The sequence below is a fragment of the Loxodonta africana genome, chromosome X (genome assembly GCF_030014295.1).
Source record: "Loxodonta africana isolate mLoxAfr1 chromosome X, mLoxAfr1.hap2, whole genome shotgun sequence".
Classification (NCBI taxonomy): Eukaryota; Metazoa; Chordata; class Mammalia; order Proboscidea; family Elephantidae; genus Loxodonta; species Loxodonta africana.
Window position 1 is genome coordinate 70,102,537 of NC_087369.1, and position 23,888 is coordinate 70,126,424.

Below are 23,888 nucleotides of genomic sequence, written 5' to 3' on the forward strand. Positions count from 1 at the left end.
TCCTGGCTGAAAGTAGAGAATACCAGAAGGATGTTTACCTGTATTTTATTGACTATGCAAAGGTATTCGACTGTGTGGATCATAACAAATTATGAATAATATTGCGAAGAATGGGAATTCCAGAACACTTAATTGTGCTCTTGAGGGACCTTTACATAGATCAAGAGGCAGTTGTTCGGACAGAACAAGGGGATACTGATTGGTTTAAAGTCAGGAAAGGTGTGTGCCAGGGTTGTGTTCTTTCACCATACCTATTCAATCTGCATGCTGAGCAAATAATACGAGACGCTGGACTATATGAAGAACAATGGGGCGTCAGGATTGGAGGAAGACTCGTTAACAACCTGCGTTATGCAGATGACACAACCTTGTTTGCTGAAAGTGAAGAGGACTTGAAGCACTTAATAATGAAGATCAAAGATCACATCCTTCAGTATGGATTGCACCTCAACATAAAGAAAGCAAAAATCTTCAGAACTGGACCAATGAGCAACATCATGATAAACGGAGAAAAGATCGAAGTTGTCAAGGATTTCATTTTACTTGGATCCACAATCAACAGCCATGGAAGCAGCAGTCAAGAAATCAAAAGACGCATTGCATTGGGCAAATCTGCTGCAAAGGACCTCTTTAAAGTGTTGAAAAGCAAAAATGTCACCTTGAAGACTAAGGTGCATCTGACCCAAGCCATGGTATTTTCAGTTGCATCATATGCATGTGAAAACTAGGCAATGAATAAGGAAGACCGAAGAAGAATTGATGCCTTTGAATTGTGGTGTTGGCGAAGAATATTGAATATACCATGGACTGCCAAAAGAACGAACAAATCTGTCTTGAAAGAAGTACAACCAGGATGGCGAGACTGCGTCTTACATACTTTAGACATGTTGTCAGGAGGGATCAGTCCCTGGAGAAGGACATCATGCTTGGCAGAGTACAGGGTCAGCAGAAAAGAGGAAGACCCTCAACGAGGTGGATTGACACAGTGGCTGCAACAGTGAGCTAAAGCATAAAAATGATTGTAAGGATGGCTCAGGACCCCGCAATGTTTTGTTTTATTAGGCATACGGTCGGTATGAGTCGGAACCAGCTCGACAGCACCTAACAACAACAATCTTAGCTTACCCAAAACTGAAATTACCTTTTCTTCAACCAACCTGTTTCTCGAAACTGTGCTATTTCACTGGTAACTCAGGTTGGAAGACACATTACCTTTGACTCCTTCTCTTTCGACTCTCATAGTGAAATAATCACTAAGATTATCAACTCCTATGTATTCGACTAAGCTTTCTCTTCCCATGCCCACTGCCCTGGTTTAGGGTTTCATCATCCTTTTTTCCTGAACACTTTCAGTAGCTTCCTAAATCATCTCCCTATATCCATCCATCCTCATCAAATCATCCATGTACTCAGCATCTACTGAGTACCTATTTTATGCCACTAGATTATAAAATCCATCAGTATAGAATCCTACCTGTCTTGTTCATGTGTATATCTCTAGAGTCCAGCAAAGCACATGACACATCCCATTAACCCCTTGCCGTCAAATCAATTTAGACTCATAGTGACCCTATAGGACAGAACAGAACTGTCCCATAGGGTTTCCAAGGCCGTAATTCTTATGGAAGCAGACTGCCACATTCTTTCTCCTGCTGAGCAGCTGGTGAGTTCAAACCACTGACCCTTCACTTAGCAGCCAAGCTCTTAACCACTGCCCCACCAGGCTCCTTTCATGGCACGTAGGAAGGACTAAATTAATATTTGTTAAATGAATGGACAGAATGTGCTAAACCCTAACCTTCAGAAAATTCACCACATCATCGCCAGAATTATTTTCCTAAACTCAGACTGAATCACGTATACTTCCTTCCTCAAAAACTTTCTGTGACTCCCCACGTAACTTTCTACCAAAAGAACAAAGCTCAAACTCCCTTAGTCTGGAAACAGCCTACCTATCCAATCTCATATTCTAATATATCTCTTTACATCTAAATCATACTTTACATCTAAATCATGTTTCTCCTTCTGTCTACAGTGTTCTTTCTTCTCAGCCCATTGAAATTCTATTAAATTTCGTTGTTACCTGATTTTTACTGAGAGAATTATATCCACAAATATTTGCATACAAGTTTTTGTGTGGACATATGTTTTCATATCTTTTGGGTATACACCTAGAAGTGGAATTGCTGGGTCGTATGGTAACTCTAGGAGCCCTTGTGGTGCAGTGGTTTAAGCAAGCAGCTGCTAACTGGAAGGCTGGTGGTTTACTGGGTATGAAGTGGTATCTCATTGTGGTTTGACTGACGTTTCCCTAAGGATTAATAATATTGAGCATCTTATCACGTGCTTATTGCCCATTTGTATACCATCTTTAGAGAACTATCTATTCAAACCCATTGCCTGTTTTTTTTTTTTTTGAGTTATTTGCTTTTCATTAGGTTTTAAGAGCTCTTTATATATTCTGGATACTAGATCCTTATCAGATATATTATTTGAAAATATTTTCTCCCAGTTTATCTTTTCACTTTTGATAGTGTCCATAGATGTACAGAAGTCTTAATTTTGATGACATTCAATTTATCTACTTTCCTTAATTTGCTTGTGCTTTTGATGTCATATCTGAGAATCTATTGCCAAATCCAAGGTCCCATATATTTACATCTATATTTTTGTCTAAGATTTTCATAGCATTGGATCTTACATTTAGGACTTTCATTAATTTGAATTAATTTTTTATGTATGATGTGAGGTAGGAGTCCAAATTTGTTCTCTTGCATGTGGCTATTCAGTTTTCCACAGCGACCTGGTTGTGCAATAGTTAAACACTCAACTTCTAACTGAAAGGTCAGTGATTCAAACCCACCCAATGGCTCCTCAGGAGAGAAGACCCTGGTAATCTGCTCCTGTAATGATTACAGTCTGGGAAACCCTGTGGGGCACTTCTACTTTATCCTATAGGGTCTCTATGAGTCAGAATTGACAGCACACAACAACATTCAGTTTTCTCAGCACCATTTGTTGAGAAGATTATTCTTTCCCCCATTGAATAGTCTTGGCACCCTTGTTAAAAATCAGTTCACCATAGATGTAGGGGTTTATTTTGGGATTCTTGGTTCCATTTCATTGATCTATAAATTTATCCCTATGCCAGCCACAAACTGTCTTGATTACTGTAGCTCCGAAGTTTTGAAACGGGAATTGTGACTCCCCCAATGTTGTTATTTTTCAAGACTTTTTTGGATATTCTGGCTCCCTTGCATTTTCATGTGAATTTTAGAATCACTTTATTCATTTCTGTGAAAAAGACACAACATTTTGATGAGGATTGCATTGAGTCTGTAGATCAGTTTTTGGCATATTACCGTTTTAACAATAGTAAATTTCACAGTCCGTGAATATGGAATTTATTTTCATTTATTTAGGTCTTATTCCAACAGCGTTTTGTAGTTTTCAGTGTACAAAGTCTTGCACTCTTTGACTAAATTTATTCCTAAGCATTTTGTTATTTTTCTTGCTATTGTAAATGGAATTGTTTCCTTAATTTCATTTTTGAATTGTTCATTGCTAGTGTACAGAAACACAACTGATTTCTCTATATTGATCTTGTATCCTGAAGCTGGGCTGAATTCATTTATTAGCTATAACTGTGTGTGTGTGTGTGTAATCTTTAGTATTTTCTATATATAAGATTATGTCATCTGAAAATTGAGATAGTTCTAGTACTTCCTTTCGAACCTGGATGCCTTTTATTCCTTTTTCTTGCCTAATTTCCCTGGGTAGAACCTCCAGAACAGTGGTGAATATAAGTAATGAGAATAAGCATCCTTGTCTTGTTACTGATTTTAGGGGAGAAGCATAGTATTTCACTATTAAATGTGATGATAGCTGGGGGCTTTACAGAGATGTTTTTTTACCAGGTTGAGGAAGTTCCCTCTGTTTCTTGTTTGTAGAGTGTTTTTATCATAAAAGGGTATGATTTTGTCAAATTTTTTTCTGCGTTTTTTGAGATAGTCATGTTTTTCTTTTTTTCTTTATTAGTATGGTGTATTACACTGATTCACTTTCATGTCTTGAACCTATCTTGCATGCCTGGGATAAAGCTGACTTAGTCATGGTGTCTAATCCTTTGAATATGCTGCCAAATTTGGTTTGCCAGTATTTTGTTGAGGGTGTTTAAATCTATATTCATAAGAGATATTGGTCCATAATTTATTTTTATTTTGATGTCTTTGCTTTTGTATCAATGCACATACAATGAAATGAGAACTGTTCTCTCATCTATTTTTTGAAAGAGTTTTAAAGAATTGACATAATTTTAAAAATATATATATTTTTATATACCTGGACAGTGGTTTTATTACTAATTTAATCTCTTGTTAAAAATTTATTCCAATTTTCTTTTTCTTCTTGAGTCAGTTTCAGTAGTTTTTGTGTTACTCGGAATTTGTCTTTTACATCTGCGTGTTAGGAATCAGCATGCATCCAGTCCCTAAAATGTGGAGATTGATCCAGTCCTCACATTCCCACATCTCCATCCTTCCTAAAAGTCACCCTGCAGCATTCTTTCTCTCTGACCCTAGACAGTCAAAGCTAAATATGACCTTACAAGTTAAAAGAACACTGCCCTTTGGAATGCAAAATAGGCAGATACAAGCCACCAGTTTGGGGAGTCTACTGGGACATCCTAACCTTTTGACTTGCTGGCCACAAATTCAGAGTTGATTTCCCACTATTCCTTCAGGATGGTAGCAGCGAGCTCAGGAGTCCACTTTCTAACCTGTTGGCTTCTACTACCTTCTTTGCATTTGGTAATTCATTGGAGTGCCTCACAGAACTCACAGACAGTATACTATACATATGACTACAGATTTATTATAGCAAAAAAAAAAATGCAAATAAAAGGTCACATAGGGCAAGTTCTGGAAGGGTTCCCAACATGAAGCTTCCATGTCCCAAGGGACATGCAACCCTTCTGAGAGCAGATAGTCTCATAAGAAATGTACTGTAGTTTTCTTTGTATAAGTCTTTCACATCTCTGATAAGATTTATTCCTAAGTATTTTATCTTCTTGGGGGCTACTGAAAATGGCATTCATTGATTTGGTGATTTCCTCTTCGATGTTCTTTTTGTTGGTGTGGAGGAATCCAACTGATTTTTGTATGTTTATCTTGTATCCCCCCACTCTGCTGAACTCTTCTATTAGTTTCAGTAGTTTTCTGGAGGATTCCTTAGGGTTTTCTGTGTATAAGATCATGTCATCTGCAAATAGAGATACTTTGACTTCTTCCTTGCCAATCTAGATGTGCTTTATTTCTTTATCTAGCCTAATTGCTCTGGCTAGGACTTCCAGCACAATTTTGAATAAGAGTGGTGATAAACGACATCCTTGTCTGGTTCCCGATCTCAGTGGGAATGTTTTCAGGCTCTCTCCATTTAGGATGATGTCGGCTGTTGGCTTTGTATAAATACTGTTTATTATGTCGAGGAATTTTCCTTCTATTCCTATTTTGCTGAGAGTTTTTATCATGAATGAGTGTTGAACTTTGTCAAATGCCTTTTCTGCATCAATTGATAAAATCATGTGATTCTTGTCTTTTGTTTTATTTATGTGGTGGATTGCATTAATTGTTTTTCTAATGTTGAACCATCCCTGCCTAGCTGGTATGAATCCTACTTGGTTATGGTGAATTGTTTTTTTGATATGTTGTTGAATTCTATTGGCTAGAACTTTGTTGAGGATTTTTGCATCTACATTCATGAGGGATATAGGTCTATAATTTTCTTTTCTTGTGGCGTCTTTACCTGGTTTTGATATCAGGGACATGGTGGCTTCAAAGAATGAGTTTGGTAGTATTCCATCCATTTCTATGCTCTGAAATACCTTTAGTAGTAGTGGTGTTAACTCTTCTCTGAAAGTTTGGTAGAACTCTGCAGAGAAGCCATTCAGACCAGGGCTTTTTTTTTGATGGGAGTTTTTTGATCACCTTTTCAATCTCTTCTTTTGTTATAGGTCTATTTAGTTGTTCTACCTCTGTTTGTGTTAGTTTAGGCAGATAGTGTGTTTCTAGGAATTCATCCATTTCTTCTAGGTTTTCAAATTTGAGTATACTTTTTCACAGTAATCTGATATGATTCTTTTAATTTCAGTTGGGTCTGTTGTAATATCGCCCATCTCATTTCTTATTCAGGTTATTTGCTTCCTCTCCTGTTTTTCTTTTGTCAGTTTGGCCAATGGTTTATCAATTTTGTTGAGTTTTTCAAAAGACCAGCTTTTGGTCTTGTTAATTCTTTAAATTGTTTTTCTGTTTTCTATTTCATTTTGTTCTGCTCTAATTTTTATTATTTGTTTTCTTCTGGTGCCTCTGGGTTTCTTTTGTTGCTCTCTTTCTATTTGTTCAAGTTGTAGGGATATTTCTTTGATTTTGGCCCTTTCTTCTTTTTGGATGTGTGCATTTATTGATATAAATTGGCCTCTGAGCACCGCTTTTGCTGTGTCCCAGAGGTTCTGATAGGAAGTGTTTTCGTTCTCACTGGATTCTATGAATTTCTTTATTCCATCCTTAATGTCTTCTATAATCCAGTCTTTTTTGAGCAGGGTATTGTTCAGTTTCCAAGTGTTTGATTTCTTTTCCCTTTTATCGATATCCACTTTTATGGCCTTATGGTCAGAGAAGATGCTTTGTAATATTTCAATGTTTTGGATTCTGCTAAGGCTTGCTTTATGACCTACTATGTGGTCTATTCTAGAGAACGTTCCATGTGCACTAGAAAAGAAAGTATAGTTGGTTGCTGTTGGGTGGAGTGTTCTGAATATGTCTACGAGGTCAAGTTGATTGATTGTGGCATTTAGATCTTCTGTGTCTTTATTAAACTTCTTTCTGGATGTCCTGTCCTTCACCGAAAGTGGTGTGTTGAAGTCTTCTACTATTATTGTGGAGCTGTCTATCTCACTTTTCAATGCTGATAGAGTTTGTTTTATGTATCTTGCAGCCCTGTCATTGGGTGCATCAATATTTAATATGGTTATATCTTCTTGGTGTATTATCCCTTTAATCATTATATGGTGTCCCTCCTTATCCTTTCTAATGAATTTAACTTTAAAGTCGATTTTTCAGAAATTAATATTGCCACTCCTGCTCTTTTTTGATTGTTGTTTGCTTGATATATTTTTTCCATCCTTTGAGTTTTAGTTTGTGTCTCTATGTCTAAGGTGTGTCTCTTGTAGGCAGCATATAGACAGATCTTGTTTTTTAATCCAGTCTGCCACTCTCTGTCTCTTTATTGGTGCATTTCATCCATTTACATTCAGGGTAATTATGGATAGGTATGAATTTAGTGATATCATTTTGATGTCTTTTTTTGTATGTTGACAGCTTCTTTTTCCCACTTGATTTTATGTGCTGAGTAGATTTGCTTTATATATTGTCTTTTCCTCATATTTGTTGTTGTTGATTTTGTTTCTGCTGATTCTGTATTTTTCCCTTGTATTTTATTTTGAAGAGTAGGGTAGTTTGTCTCCTTTGTGGTTACCTGATTATTTATCCCTATTTTTCTAAATTTATAACTAACTTTTATTTTTTTGTATCACCATATCTTCCTCTCCATATGGAAGGTGTATGATTTCATTTCTTAGTCCCTCTTTATTATTTTAATGTTGTCTTCTTTTATATAATATCATTGCTCTTACCCAGTTTGGGGCTTTTTTTTTTTTTTTGGATTTCCCTGTCTGGTTTGACTTCTGTTTGCTCTGCCCAGTGTTCTAGTCTTGGGTCGATACCTGATAATACTGATTTTCTGACCAAAGAACTCCCTTTAGTATTTCTTGTAGTTTTGGTTTTTACAAATTCCCTCAACTTATGTTTATCTGGAAATGTCTTAGTTTCACCTGCATATTTAAGAGACACTTTTGATGGATATATGATTCTTGGCAGGCAATTTTTTTCCTTCAATTTTTTTTTAAATATGTCATCCCATTGCCTTCTTGACTGCATGGTTAATGCCTAGTAGTCCGAGCTTATTCTTATAGGCTCTCCCTTGTAGGTGACTTTTCTTTTATCCCTCACTGCTCTTATACTTGTCTCTTTATCTTTGGTTTTGCCAAGCTTGATTATAATATGTCTTGGTGACTTGCTTTTAAGATCTACCTTATGTGGAGTTCGATGAGCATCCTGGATAGATATCTTCTCATCTTTCACAATATCAGGGAAGTTTTCTGCCAACAAATCCTCAACGATTTTCTCTGTATTTTCTGTTATCCCTCCCTGTTCTGGTACTCCAATCTGGTAGGTTATTTATATAGAGTCCCACACAATTCTTAAGGTTTCTTCGTTTTTTAAAATTCTTTTATCTGATTTTTCTTCAAATATATTAGTGCCAAGTGATTTATTTCGAGTTCAGAAATTCTAGCTTCTACTTGCTCAATTCTGCTCCTCTGACTTTCTATTGAGTTATCTAATTCTGTAATTTTATCGTTAATCTTCTGAATTTCTGATTGCTGTCTATGGATTTTTCCAGCTTATTAAACTTTTCATTATGTTTCTGAATAATCTTTCTGATTTCTTCAGTTGCTTTATCTGTGTGTTCTTTGGCTTGTTCTGCTTATTGCCTCATTTCCTTCCTGATGTCTTGGAAAAAAAAATTTTTTTTTGAAGGGTTCTGTATATTAAACTTTTGTATTCTGCATCTGGTAATTCCAGGAATGCACTTTCATCTAAAAGATCCCTGGATTCTTTGTTTTGAGAGCCTGTTGAGGTGATCATGGCCTGTTTCTTTATGTGACTTTGATATGACTGTTGTCTCTGAGCCATCTGTAAGTTACTCAATTAGTTTATGCTTGCTTACTGTGTCGTAGCTGCTTGTTTTTTTTTTTTTTTTTTGGTATACCCCTATGGGTTTCTCAAGTGAGCTAGCTTGATTATTTTTGCCTTTGGAGCTCTGGTGTCCTGTCCCCAGCTGGCTAGAGCTGTTATCAGGTATATCAGTCTAGGAGTCCATTCAGTTTTCTTGTATGAATTCAGCTCAGGTTTCCAGGTAGCTGATATCAAGTGTGTGGTACAGGCTCTGTCCTACAGTCTTAGAGGGGCAGGGGTGATTGGCACATATACCCATATCTGATTGCAGCAGGGGGTCACACTCTAAATAAGGCAGGGGGCTGGGAACCGACCCCCAAGTGTCTCTGAGGCAAATGCCTCTCTGTTCCCTAGTGAGTGCTGGTGGGTGGGCTCTGCAGATGGAGCATGGGCACAAAAATTTTTTGTTGTAAGGACTGGGAGGTACCAGTTATCCCTAGACCCCTGTCGCTGGTAGCTGGGTGACCCAAGTTGAGCCACCAGTCCTTAGGTCCCTGTTGTGGGTAGGTGAGGACCTTGTTTAATAGGTAAACAATGTCAAATGTCAAACACCCACCTCTCCACCGCACAGCTGAAATGGTTGTAGTTTGCCAACAAGGGCCTATTCTCCCGAAATAGGCCCACACAGGTCCATGCAGAAGGGAAATGTGCTCAAGGTCCATGGACGGTTTATGCCTGGACAGGAGCCACTTCTGTCCTAAGCTCCCCCAGTTAATGGAGCTAGCAAATTATCTTTTCCCCCAGTTGCAAATTTTTTCCTTCCCCATGGCCGGGAAGATGGCTCCAGGTGCTCACCAGGGTCTATCTCAGGCCTAGGGATTCAGCCGCTGAAGCTGGCTTGAGGGTGGGGTGGGTGCTGTAAAATATACGCAAGTACTTAGCTTTTGCAGAGAGTGCCCTTCTCCTCAGGTTCCGGAGGTGTGAGTGGGCTGTGTGGCTGGCTGTTTCTCCCTGAGGAAACCGCGGCCGAATGCTAGTACCAGCCTGCCGCAGCCGCCACTGCTCCGGGAATGGTGCCTGAGGTCTCCCTGTGATTCAGGTCCAGTAACTCCTCTCCACTTCTGAACGATCTCTTCCTTCCCCTGCCCCTCAGTTCGTTGTCTAAGCTTGCCTTTGATGCTCAGGGCTCCCAGCTTGTCACAAATATGCTCGTTTCACTTGTTTTTTCAGGTCTGTCTATTCCATCTTGCTTCCGCCTCTTCCTTTGACTTTTGATCATGATGTGTGGTGCAGTGGTTAAGTGTTTGCCTGCTAACCAAAAGGTCGGCAGTTCAAATCCACCAGCTGCTCCCTGGAAACCCTGTGGAACAGTTCTACTCTGTCCTATAGGGTTTCAGTCAGGATCGACTCAATGACAAATGGTCTAGCTGCACATGTTTTTAGCTTATCCTACTTGAGGTTCATCAAAATTCTTGAATGTGTAGATAAATTTTTCATCATGTTGTGACATTTTTGACATTTTTTCTTCAAATATGCTTTCTGCCCATTTCTTTCTCTCCTTCTGAGACTCTATGCATATGCTGATACAACAGTGTCCCACAGGTCACTGAGGCTCTGTTCATTTTTCTTCTTTTTTATCTTTTTTTTTAATGTGCTTTAAATGAAAATTTACAGGTCAGTTTCTCATACAAAAATGTATGCACACATTTTTATGTGACCCTAGTTCTCTCCCTACAATATGACAGCATACTCCTCCCTGCTCTGTATCCCATGTTCATTCAACCAGCCCCTTCCCCCCTCTGCCTTCTCATCTCACCTCTACTCAGGAGCTGCCCACATAGTCTCATGTGTCTACTTGAGCTAAGAAGCACACTCCTCACCAGTATCATTTTATGCCTTATAGTCCAGTCTAATTTTTATCTGAAGAGTTGGCTTCAGGAGTGGTTTTAGTTTTGGGCTAACAGAGAGTCTGGGGGCCATGTCTTCTGGGATACCTCCAGTCTCAGTCAGACTATTAAGTCTGATCTTTGTACTAGAATTTGAAGTCTGCATCACACTTTTCTTCCTCTCCATCAGGGATTCTCTGAGGTGTTCCCTGTCAGGGAAGTCATTGGTGGTAGCTGGGCTCCATTTAGTTGTTCTGGTCTCAGACTGATGGAGTCTCTTGTTTATGCAGCCCTTCCTTTCTCTTGGGTTTATAATTTTCATGTGTCTTTGGCCTTCTTTATTCTCCTTTGCTCCAGGTGGGTTGAGGCCAATTGACGCATCTTAGATGGCTGCTTGGTAGCTTTTAAGACCCCAAATGCCACTCACCAAAGTGGGGTGCAGAAAGTTTTCTTAATACACTTTGTTATGCCAATTGACCTAGATGTTCCCTGAAACCATGGTATCCTAACCCCTGCCCCTGCTACTCTGTCCCTCGAAGTGTTTGGTTGTATTGAGGAAACTTCTTAGCTTTCGGTTTAGTTCAGTTGTGCTGACTTTCCCCGTTTTGTATGTTGTCCTTCCCTTCACATAAACCATTTTTATTTCTGTACCTTAGACTGAATATCTAAAATGATTTATCTTCAAGCTCACTGATTCTTTACTCTGCCTACTCAGACCTCCTGTTGAGACCTTTTAGTGAATTTTTCCTTTCAATTATTGTTCTCCTCAACTCTAAATTTCTATTTGATTCATTTTTATAATTTCTGTCTCTTTACTGATAGTCTTTATTTGATGAGACACTGTTATTCTTTCTTCTAGCTCTTTAGATGTGGTTTCTTTTAGTTATTTGAAGATATATGAAATAGTTGACTTAAAATCTTTGCTAGTACGTCCAATGTCTGGGCAGACTAATGAAGTCTTTACTCAAATTTCTTTAGTGGTCAGTGAATGATTATATAGAGATTTCCTTAAATACCTGGAACCAGCACATCTCCCAGTCTTTACCAAGAAACTCTGTGTGCCTGGTAAGGTGCATCTTCAACACTTAGCTAGGCAATTTGCAACTCTTCCATAGCTTTTACTTCTGCTTAAACCAAGCCTCAAGATTATACAAAAGTGAGAGTTTAAGGCATTCTCAGGTCTGTCCTGAGCACATGCATAGCTCTACACATGTGTGGTCTTTTAAGCTCCCAGAAATATGTTGGAGCTTTTCAAAGCCCTATGGACATTTCATTCCTCAGCTTTAAACGAAAGTTTACAGTTCACGTTTGCTTCTCATATGAAAGTTTATACACACACTGTTAAGTGACCCTAGTTATTTTCCCTATAAAGTAACATCACACTCCTCTTTCCACCACCCCGGATTTACCGTGTCCATTCAACTAGCTCCTGTCCCTTTTTGCCTTCTCATCTCGCCTATGGACAAGAGCTGTGCATTTAGTCTCATGTATCTACTTGACCTAAGAAACACTCTCTTCACGAGTATGATTTTATGCCTTATAGTTCAGCATAACCTTTGTTTAAAGAGTTGGCTTTGGGCATGGTTTCAGTTGTGGGCTAACAGAGAGTATGGGGGCCATGTTTTCTGGGGTTCCTCCAGTCTCAGCCAGACCATTAAGTCTGGTCCTTTCACTGGAATTTTAGATCTGCACCCCACTTTTCTCCTGCTCTGTCAGGGACTCTCCATTGTGTTCCTTGTCAGGGAGATCATTGGTGGTAGCCGGGCACCATCTAGTTCTGATCTCAGGGTGATTATGTGGCCCTTTCTGTCTCTGGGGCTCATATTTTCCTTGTGTCTTTGGTGTTCTTCATTCTCTTTTGCTCCAGGTGGGTTGGGACCAATTCATGTATCTTAGATGGTTGCTTGCTAGCTTCTAAGAACCCAGACACCACTCACCAAGATGGGATACACACCATATTCTTAATAAACTTGGTTAAAAAGCCATGGTCCCCTGACCACCATCCCTGCTACTCTGTCCCTTGAAGTGTTTGGTGGTACTCAGGAAACTTCTTAGCTTTTGTTTTAGTCCAGTTGTACTGACTTCTGCTGTAATATGTGTTATCCTTCCCTTCACCTAAGATAATTCTTACCTACTATCTAGTTATCCAATATCCCTCTCCCTCCCTCCCCACCTTTGTAACTATCAAAGAATGTTTTCTTCTGTGTTTAAACCTGTTCTTGAATGCTTATAATAGTGGTTTCACACAATATTTGTCCTTTTGTGACTAATTTCACTCAGCATAATGCCTTCCAGTTTCAGCATGTTATGAGATGTTTCACGAGTTCATCGTTGTTCTTCATTGTTGCATGATATTCCATTACATGAATATACCATAATTTGTTTATCCATTTGTCCGTTGATGGGCACCTAGGTCTTTTTATCTTTTTGCTACTGTGAACAGTGCTGCAATGAACATGGATGTGCATTTATCTATTCATGTGATGGCTCTTATTTCTCTAGGATATATTCCAAGGAGTGGGATTGCTGAATCATATGGTACTTCTATCTCTAGATTTTTAAGGAAGCACCAAATTGATTTCCAAAGTGGTTGTACCATTTTACATTCCCACCAGCAGTGTGTAAGTGTTCCAGTCTCACCACAACCTCTCCGACATTTATTATTTTGTGTTTTTTGGATTAATGCCAGCCTTGTTGGAGTGAGATGGAATCTCATTGTAGTTTTGATCTGCATTTCTCTAATGGCTAATGATCATGAGCATTTCCTCATGTATCTGTTAGCTGCCTGAATGCCTTCTTTGGTGAAGTCTCTGTTCATATCCTTTGCCCATTTTTTAATTGGGTTGTCTTTTTGTTGTTGAGGTTCTGCAGTACCTCATAGACTTTAGAGATTAGACACTGATCGGGTTCGTCCTAGCTAAAAAATTTTCTCCCAGTCTGTAAATTTTCTTTTTACTCTTTTGGTGAAGTCTTTGGATGAGCATAAGGGTTTGATTTTTAGGAGTTCCCAGTTATCTAGTTTCTCTTCTGGTGTTTGTGCATTGTTAGTAATGTTTTGCCTATTGTTTATGCCACGTTTTAGGTCTCCTAGCATTGTCCCTATTTTTTCTTCAATGATCTTTACCACTTTAGATTTTATATTTAGCTCTTTGAGGTATTTTGAGTTAGTTTTTGTGCATGGTGTGAGGTATGGGTCTTGTTTCATTTTTTTCCAGATGGATATCCAGTTATGCCAGCACCATTTGTTAAACAGAATGTCTTTTCTCCAATTAATTGATTTTGGGCCTTTGTCAAATATTAGCTACTCATAGGTGGATGAACTTATGTCTGGATTCTAAATTCTGTTCCATTGGTCTACGTATCTGTTGCTGTACAAGTACCAGGGTGTTTTGACTATCCTGGCAGTATATTAGGTTCTAAAATCAAGTAATGTAAGGCCTCTTACTTTGTTCTCCTTTTTCAGTAATGCTTTACTTAGCCATACGAAGTTGGTGATTTGTTTCTCTATCTCACTAAAAAATGCCATTGGAATTTGGATCAGGATTGCATTGTATCTGTAAATTGCTTTGGGTGGAACAGACATTTTCACAATGTTGAGTCTTCCTATGCGTGAGCAAGGTAAGTCTCTTTTGGTTTCTTGCAGTAGCGTCTTGTAGTTTTCTTTGTATAGGTCTTCTATATCTCTGGTTAGATTTATTTCTAAGTATTTTCTGTTCTTGGGGGCTATTGTAAATGGTATTGATTTGGTGATTTCCTCTTCAAAGTTCTCTTTGTTGGTGTAGAGGAATCCAACCGGTTTTTGTATGTTTGCTTTGTATCCTGATAATTTGCTGAAATCTTCTATTAGTTCCAATAGTTTTCTTGTGGATTCTCTGGGGTTTTCTGTGTATAAGATCATATCATCTGCAAATAGAAATGCTTTTACTTCTTCCTTACCAATTTGGATGCCCGTTACTTCTTTTTCTAGCCTAATTGCTCTGGCTAGGACCTCTAGCATAATATTGAATAAGAGTGGTGATAAAGGACATTGTTTGGTTTCCATTTTCAGTGGGAATGCTTTCAGACTCTTTCCATTTAGGATGATGTTGGCTGTTGGCTTAGTATAAATGCCCTTTATTATGTTAAGGAATTTTCCTTCTATTTCTATTTTGCTGAGAGTTTTTATCATGAATCGGTGTTGGACTTCATTAAAGGCCTTTTCTGTGTCAGTTGATAGGATCATGTGGTTCTTGTCTTTTGTTTTATTTATGTGATAGATTACATTGTTTACTTTTCTAATATTGAAACATCCCTGCATACTGGGTATGAATCCCACTTGGTCTTGGTGAATTATTTTTTTGATATGTTGCTGAATTCTATTGGCTAGAATTTTTTTGAAGATTTTTGTGTCTATGTTCGTGAAGGATATTGGTCTGTAATTTACTTTTTTTGTTGTGTGTTTACCTGGTTCTGGTGTCATGGTTATGCTGGCTTCATAGAATGAGTTGGGGAGTATTCCATCCTTTTTTATGCTCTGAAATACCTTTAGTAGTAGTGATGTTAACTCTTCTCTGAAAGTTTGGTAGAATTCTCTTGTGAAACAGTCAGGGCCTGGGTTTTTTTTTTTTTTGAGGGGGGCAGTTTTTAAATTATCTTTTCAATCTCTTCTTTTGTTATGGGTTTTTTTAGTTTAGGTAGGTAGTGTGTTTCTAGAAATTTGTCCATTTCCTCTAGGTTTTTTAATTTGTTAGAGTACAATTTTTCATAGTATTTTGTTATTATTCTTTTAATTTCAGTTGGGTCTTCTGTTATATCACCCATCTCATTTTTTATTCTGATTATTTGCTTTCTGTCCTGTTTTTCTTTGTCAGTTTGGCCAATGGTTTACTGATTTTTTTTTTAATCTTTTCAGAGATCCAGCTTTTGGTCTTGTTAATTCTTTCAATTTTTTTTCTATTTCCTATTTCATTTAATTTTGCTATAATTTTTAATTTGATTTTTCTGGTCCCTGAGGGTTTCTTTTACTGCTGCTATTTGTTCAAGTTGTAGAGTTTATACTTTGATTTTGGCCCTTTCTTCTTTTTGAGTGTGTCCATTTATCGCTGTAAATTGACCTCTGAGCACTGCTTTTGCTGTGTCCCAAAGGTTCTGGTAGCAAGAGTTTTCATTGTCACTTGATTCTGTGATTTTTTTTATTCTATCCTTAATTTCTTCTATAACCCAGCAGTTTTTGAACAAGGTGTTGTTTCCATGTGTTTTTTTTTCCTTGCTTTTTCTGTTATTTATTTGTACTTTTATGGTTTTACCGTCAGAAAAGATGCTTCGTAATATTTCGATTCTTTGGATTCTGTTAAGGTTTGTTTTATGGCCTAATATGTGGTCTGTTCTGGAGAATCTTCCATGTTCTTTGGAAAAGAAAGTATATTTGTCTGTTTTTGGATGGAGTGTTGTGTATATGTCTATGACATCAGGTTGGTTGATGGTGGCACTTAGCTCTTCCATGTCTTTATTGAGCTTCTTTGTGGATGTGCTGTCCTCCACCGAAAGTGGTGCGTCGAAGTCTCCTACCTTTATTGTGGAGCTGTCTGTGTTTTTTCAATGCTGTTAGTTTGTTTTATGTATTTTGAAGCCCTATCTTTGAATGCATAAATATTTATTATGCTTGTGTCTTCCCTTTAATCATTATATATTGTCCTTCCTTATCCTTTGTGGTAGCTATTGCTTTAAAGTCTATTTTGTCTGAGATTAATATTGCCACTTTTACTCTTTTTTGGTTGTTTTTTGCCTGATATATTTTTCCATCCCTTGAGTTTTTTTTTTTTTTTTTGAGTTTAGTTTGTTTCTTTCTTTAAGTACAATGTGTGGGTCTCACAGGCAGCATATAGATGGATTGTGTTTTTTTAACCATTCTACCACCCTCTGTCTCTTTATTGGTGAATTTAGCCCATTTACATTCAGTGTAATTATTGACAGGTATGAGTTTTTTTTATGAGTTTAGTGTTGTCATTTTGATGTATTTTTTTTGTGTGTGTGTTGTCAATAGTTTCTTTGTTCCAGTTAATTTTCTTTCCTAGTCATTTTTCTATATGTATTTTCTTTTCAGCCTTTTCATTGTTGTTGATTTTTTTATTTGGTGAGTCTTTATGTTTTTCTTGTTTTTTTTATTTTGATGTGTGGGATTGTTAGTTTCCTTTGTGGTTACATTAATATTTACCCCTATTTTTCTAAGTTTAAAACAATCTTTTATTTTTATTGCCTTGACTTCCTCACCATATGGAAGATCTATGACTACATTTTCAAAAAAAAATTATTGCACTTTAAGTGAAAGTTCACAAATCAGGTCAGTCTCTCACACAAAAATTTATACACACCTTGCTCTATACTCCTACTTGCTCTCCCTCCAATGAGACAGCACACTCCTTCTCTCCACTCTCTATTTTTGTGTCCATTCAACCAGCTTCTGACCCCCTCTGCCCTCCCATCTACCCTCCAGACAGGAGCTGCCTACATAGTCTCATGTGTCTACTTGATCCAAGAAGCCCACTCCTTACTAGTATCATTTTCTATCCTATAGTCCAGTCCAATCCCTGTCTGAAGAGTCAGCTTTGGGAATGTTCCTGTCCTGGACTAACAGAAGGTCTGGGGACCATGACCTCCGGGGTCCCTCCAGTCTCAGTCAGACCATTAAGTATGGTCTTTTTACGACGATTTGAGGTCTGCATCCAACTGCTCTCCTGCTCCCTCAGGGGTTCTCTGTTGTGTTCCCTGTCAGGGTGGTCATTGGTTGTAGCCGGGCACCACCTAGTTCTGCTGGTCTCAGGGTGATGGAGTCTCTCGTTTATGTGGCCCTTTCTGTCTCTTAGGCTCATAACTACCTTGTGTCTTTAGTGTTCTTCATTCTCCTTTGCTCCAGGTGGGGTGACACCAAATGATGCATCTTAGATGCCCTCTTGCCAGCGTTTAAGACCCTAGATGCTACTGCCCAAAGTGGAAAGCAGAATGTTTTCTTAATAGATTTTATTATACCAAGTGACATAGATATCCTCTGAAACCATGGTACCCAAGCCCCAGCCTCTGCTACACTGGCCTTGAAGTGTTCAGTTTATTCAGGAAACTTCTCTGCTTTTAGTTTAGAGCAGTTGTGCTGACCTCTCCTTTATTGTGTGTTGTCTTTCTCTTCACCTAAAATAGTTCTTATCTACTATCTAATTAGTGAAAACCACTCTCCCTCCCTCCCTCCCCACTCTCATAACCATCAAAGAATGTATTCTTCTCTGTTTAAACTATTTCTCGAGTTCTTATAACAGTGGTCTCATACAATATTTGTCATTTTGCAACTGACTAAATTTCACTCAACGTAATGCCTTCCAGATTCCTCCATGTTATGAAATGTTTCATGGATTCATCATTGGTCTTTATCTATGGGTAGTATTACATTGTGTGAATATACCATAATTTATTTATCCACTCATTCATTGATGAGCACCTTGGTTGATTTCATCTTCTTGCTATTGTAAACAGTGCTGCAATGAACATGAGTGTACATATATCTGTTCATGTAAAGGCTCTTATTTCTCTTGGATATGTTCCAAGGAGTGGGATTGCTGGATCTTACGATATTTCTATTTCTAGCTTTTTGAGGAAGCACCAAATCGATTTCCAAAGTGGTTGTACCATTTTACATTCCCACCAGCAGTGTAGAAGTGTTCCGGTCTCTCCATAGCCTTTCCAACATTTATTATTTTGTGTTTTTTGCCTTAATGCCAGCCTTGTTGGAGTGAGATGGGATGGAATCTCATTGTAGTTTTGATCTGCATTTCTCTAATGGCTAATGATCATAAGCATTTCCTCATGTATCTGTTATATGACTACATTTTTAAGTTCCCCTTTTTTGTTTTAATATTGTCATCTTTTACCTATTGAAGTCTCTGGTTCCCTATTGCCAGCATTTCAGCTTTGAATTATTTTTGCAAGTTCCCTGTCTGGGTTTATATCTGGTGGCTCTGTCCTGTGTTCTACTTTTGGGTTGTAATATGACATTCTTGATTTTCTAACTGGAGGACTCCCTTTAGTGTTTCTTGTAATTTTGGTTTGGTTTTCACATATTCCCTAAACTTCTGTTTATCTGGAAATGCCCTAATTCACCATCATATTTGAGAGAGTTTTTCTGGATATAGAACTCTTGGCTGGCAATGTATTTTCCTTGAAGGCTTTATATATGTCATTGCATTGCCTTCTTGGCTGCATGGTTTCTGCTGAGTAATTCAAGCTTAATTTTATTTACTTTCCTTTGTAGATGACTTTTTGTTTATCCCTAACTGCTCTTAAAATTCTCTCTTTATCTTTGGTTTTGGCAAGTTTGATTATAATATGTTTTGGCTACTTTCTTTTGGGATCTACCTTGTATGGGGTTCACTGAGCATCTTGAATAGATATCTTCTCATCTTTCAGGATATCAGGGAACTTTTCTTTCAACAAATCTTCACAATTCTCTCTGTATTTTCTGTTATCCCTCCAGTTTTTGTACTCCAATCACTTGTAGGTTATTCCTCTTGATACCCACCCAGAAAAATTCTTAGGGTTTCTTCATTGTTTTAAATTCTTTTATCTGATTGTTCCTCAAATAAGTTGTTGTCAAGCGTTTTATGTTCAGTCTCACTAATTATGACTTCTGATGCCTCAGTTCTGCTCCTATGACCTTCTATTGAGTTGCCTAATTCTGAAATTTTATTGCTAATCTGGATTTCTGTTTGCTGTCTCTCTATGGATTCTTGCAGCCTGTTAAATTTTTCATTGTGCTCTTCTATAGTCTTTAAGTTCCTCTATTGATTTGTCTGTTGTGTTCCTTGGCTTGTTCTGTGTTTTGTCTGATCTCCTTTCTGATCTCTTGAAGAGTTCTGTATATTAATCTTTTGTATCTACCTCTGAGAATTCCAGGGAATTTTATTCCTCCAGAAGAATTCTCGATTCTTTGTTTTGAGAGCTTGCTGAATACATCATGGTCTGCGACTTTACATGATTTGATATTGACTGTTGTGTTAGAACCATCAGTAAGTTATATTTATTTATTTTGTTTGCTTACTCTGTCCTAGCTTCTTGTTTTGTTTTGTTTTAATATATCCAAATAGGCTGCTCGTATGAACTAGTTTGATTATTGACACATTTTAAGGTCTGACACCCTGTCACCAGGGGGTGAGATTTATTACAGATACATGAGCTCAGGAGTCTGTTTACTTTTCTTGTATGGATTCAGCTCAGGTGTCCAGATAGTCAGTCACCAAATGTGTGGTGCAGGCCCTTACCTATGGTCCTAGATGGGCAGGGGTGATTGGAGTAGGCACAGGTATCTGGCTGCAATAGGGGGTCACAGGCTCAGCAAGGCAGGAGGCTGACGGCTGCCCCTGAGTGTCTGGGAGGAAAGTGTGCCCCTGTTCCCTAGAGTGTGTAGGTGAGTGGTTTGTGTACCTGCACTATGGGCAGCCAGTGCTGTTGGGTGTAAGGACTGGGAGGCACCTATTGTTCGTGGACCCCTGTTACAGGTGGCTAGGTGGCATAAGTGGAGCCACCAGTCCTCGGGCTCCTGATGTGGTAGGTGAGGACCCTGCTTAATGGGCAGAGCAGTGTCAAATGTCACAAATCTACCACTCCATCATATAGCTGATACAGTAAAGTTAGGCTTCAGGTATATACCCTGTAGTACTGTGCTAATGAGGACCTATGCTGTTGAAATGGCTCCACACAAATCCATGAATAGTTAAAAGATATTCAAGGTCCATGGACCCCTTATGATTGTGCCTAGACAAAGAAGCTGCACCTGCTCTGAGTTCCTGGCTTAGGGGAGCTGGCAGATTACTTTTTCCTGTTTGTTAATTTGTTCCCTCTCCCAGGCTGGGAGAATGGCTCAGGGTGAGTGATGGGACCTACTTCTGGCCCAGGGGAATTGGCAGTGGCTGAAGCAGGCCCAAGACCCTGTGCAGAGCATGAAGGGAGCAGATAAATGGGAGAGAGGTTCTTGTCAAACAGGGAGCTTGGTAGGTTGGACACATGTACTTATCTTTTGCCAGTTGAGGGCCACTTCTTGCTGGTTCTGGAGGGTTGAACAGACTCTCCACCCCTCCGTCTCTCCCAATGTGGAAAATGTGTCCTGAATGCCCCTGTCTGGTCATTGCACACGCCAGCCGATCTGGCCTGCAGGGTGTCGGTTCCCACTGGGTCAAGTCTAGCAACTTCCAACTGCTTCTGAATCGTCTCTTCCTCCCCCTGCCCCTCGGTCCGATCCCTCAACTTTGCCTTTGATGTTCTGGGCTCCTAACTTGTCATACATAATCAATTCACTTTTTGGGGGCGTCTTTGTTGTAAGAGGGACCACCACAAGCATGTGACTACTCCACCATCTTGGCCCTACCTCCTTTAAGCATTTTGATTACTCCATTGCTTTCCCTCAGTGTCATCCATTGCCTAAGGTGACAAATGCTTCCCTCCCCAGGAAGAGGCTTTTAGCCCCGGGCGAACCATAAAGACAAGCCTTTTAAGTCAGGTCTTTCAGGGGACCACCAAACACATCAAATAATGACAATCTGGGGGAAATTCGGTCTGTTCTGCTCCCTCCAGTACCTGAAATGGTAGATTTATTTTCAAGGATACTGCTGGAGATAGGAATAGGGTAAGTTAAAACACCATGTAACTTGCTGTTACTACTGAGATTCAGACAGTTTTCTTCCATAAATGCTCCTCAAGTTGCTTCAAGCATTTGACCGATATTTAGAATTGTGGGGAAAAAGCTGATTCTGACAAATTGTGCCACAGTGGTTAAGCACTCAGCTATTAACAGAGAAGTCAATGATTCAAACTCACCAGCCACTCATGGGAGAAAGATGTGGCTGTCTGCTTCTGTGAAGATTACAGCCTTTGAAACCTTGTGGGACAGTTCTAGTCTATCCTATAGGGTCACTATGAGTTGGAATTGACTCGACCGCAGTGGGTCTGGTTTGTTTGCTTGTTTTTTCCACTGATTTTATGAAGGGGTGAATTTTAGGAGGTTATTACTCCATCATTTTTTGCTGACATCATCCATTGTGATTTTCTTTGTGGATATTTCCCAAGTTCCTCTCAGGAAAATGCATCACTACTTTTCAGTTAGAAGTTAGTAAAAATAAAAATATATTTTTCTCATCCAAGTTTACAGACCTTCTGAACGTTAGCTCCAGATTCCTTGGGGGAGTCTATGGACCTGAGAACCCCTCCTATCTTAGTTTCTTAGTGCTGTAACACTAACAGAAATACCACAGATGGGTGGTTTTAAAGAACAGAAATTTATTTTCTCACAGTTTGGGAGGTTAGAAGTCCAAATTCACAGAACCAGCTCTAGGGGAAGGCTCATGTCTGTTGTCCCTGAAGGAAGACCTTTTACAATTTCTCTAAACCAGACATTCCTTGATCTCTTGGCAATCTCCACATCAAATGTATGTCCCCTTCCTTTGTGCTTACTTCTGTGTGCCTAATCTGCTCTTTTTATATTTCAAAAGTGAATAAGTTTAAGACACAGCCTACACTCATTGGGCCTCATTAACATAACAAAGAAATTCTTATTCCCAAATGGGACTACATCCACAAGCATAGGTGTTAGGATTCCAGCACATATTTTGGGGGACACAATTCAATCCAGACTGACGTGTGAAGGATGAACAGGCAATGCAGGATTTACTGGCTTCATGAGGGAAGTGCTGAGACAGATCTAGGTATGAACATGACTGGCTTTTACAGACTCCCCAATTTCCTAGGGCATTCAGCTGTTCACCCAAGAGTGCCAAGGGCCCTTGACTGGGTTCCCTTTTCCTTGCAGAATCCTCAAAGCCACTCAAGACCAAGACTGAGGCACCTACAACCATGCCATCCTCCTTTGAAGGTGAGTTATAGTGGGAGCCTGAAGGGGTAAGAGAGGTCCTGAATGGGGCCATGGAAGCCAAGGGAGGAGCCCCAATTCCATTGGATGGGGAACTAAAAGGTAACTGGGGTCTTCAAAGAGAAAATGGCAATAAAGAAACGGAGACAAAAAAAAGATAACAAGGAGTAAAGAGTAGTGAAGAAGCGTAATAATGAATATACACTATTTTTGTGAAAATTTTTGAAGCAAAAGGAGAGTTAGAATACCCCCATGGGAAAAGAGGAAAAAAAGAGAAACTGAGACTCCTGTTCCGCTCCTAGGCTGATTTGGTGTGTGACTTTGGGTATGTTACTTCCCCTCTATGGGCCTCTTCCTACCCTCTACCCCCAAATACGAGAAACTAAGATACTCCGCCCCATAATACTAGCGGTCACTGGAATAGCCAGGAATTCTGGAAAGCCCAGCACAGATGGTCAGAGAAGGTCCTCAAACTTTGCAGCCACTCCTGAGCCCACAACTCCTAACTGGAAGTGAGGCTTCTGACCCTAACTCTTTGTTGTCATAGCAACATCCACAACGAACACATTCTGGGACTGGACTACTGAAGATGATGGCTACCCTGGGGAGACCAGTGCTGTGCAAGGTAAAGTAATGTCAGAACTTCTCCCCTTCCTTCTTGATTATGAGCTTTGTGTCTGAATCTCTGCACCATACATACTGTGCTGGCATTCAACTCTCAAAACTATTAGATGTTTTGTTCCAGGCAAAGGTCAAGTTTCCTGAAGTTGTGCGTGGTGGGTGGGCATGGAGAGCGAGAGATACAGATCCAAGGATGAGTAAAATCAGAGCAGTGCAAAGGGGAGGGGTAGATATGTTCTTACCTCATCCAATAATTTTTCTCCTGTTTGTACAATTAGAGTTCGGGTAGGACCTTGAGAGCTGGCCCGAAGGTCTGGAGATAAGGCTGGGGGAATAAGAATGGCATTAAGTTATATTTTGTTTGAAGAACATTCTTGCTGCCCTGACAATGAGTCCCAGAAAGTCCAACCCCTACTGGAGAGGGTCAAACCCGCTGACTGGGCTGTGATTGGTTCCCTGTTGCCATAGTAATATGCTTCCCAAACACACTGAGCAAGAATAAGGATGGAACCATGACCTTAGCCAGGTTTCCAAGAGAAACCAGCACTGGGTCAGGTAAGGGTAATGACAAGGCATCAATATTTGGGCTCTTAACCAGGGCTCTCCAAACAGCCTGCAGCTAAATTATCAGTCTTCCAAAGTCTCCAGGATCCCCAAATTAGAGACTCAGAGATTCAAACTCCAAAGGAAGGTTCTTTCTGTGTTTTACCT

The 23,888-nt window shown here is 39.2% G+C and overlaps 1 protein-coding gene across 1 annotated transcript in view; it reads left to right on the top strand.

Annotated features, from left to right (window-relative positions):
* VSIG4 (V-set and immunoglobulin domain containing 4) overlaps window positions 1-23,888 on the top strand; it is a 39,669-nt gene that overhangs the window by 10,563 nt on the left and 5,218 nt on the right. Inside the window, exons 4-5 of the mRNA XM_003412747.3 lie at window positions 22,497-22,559; window positions 23,104-23,181. Coding sequence (XP_003412795.2) covers window positions 22,497-22,559; window positions 23,104-23,181 — 141 coding nt within the window. The remainder of the gene's footprint in view (window positions 1-22,496; window positions 22,560-23,103; window positions 23,182-23,888) is intronic.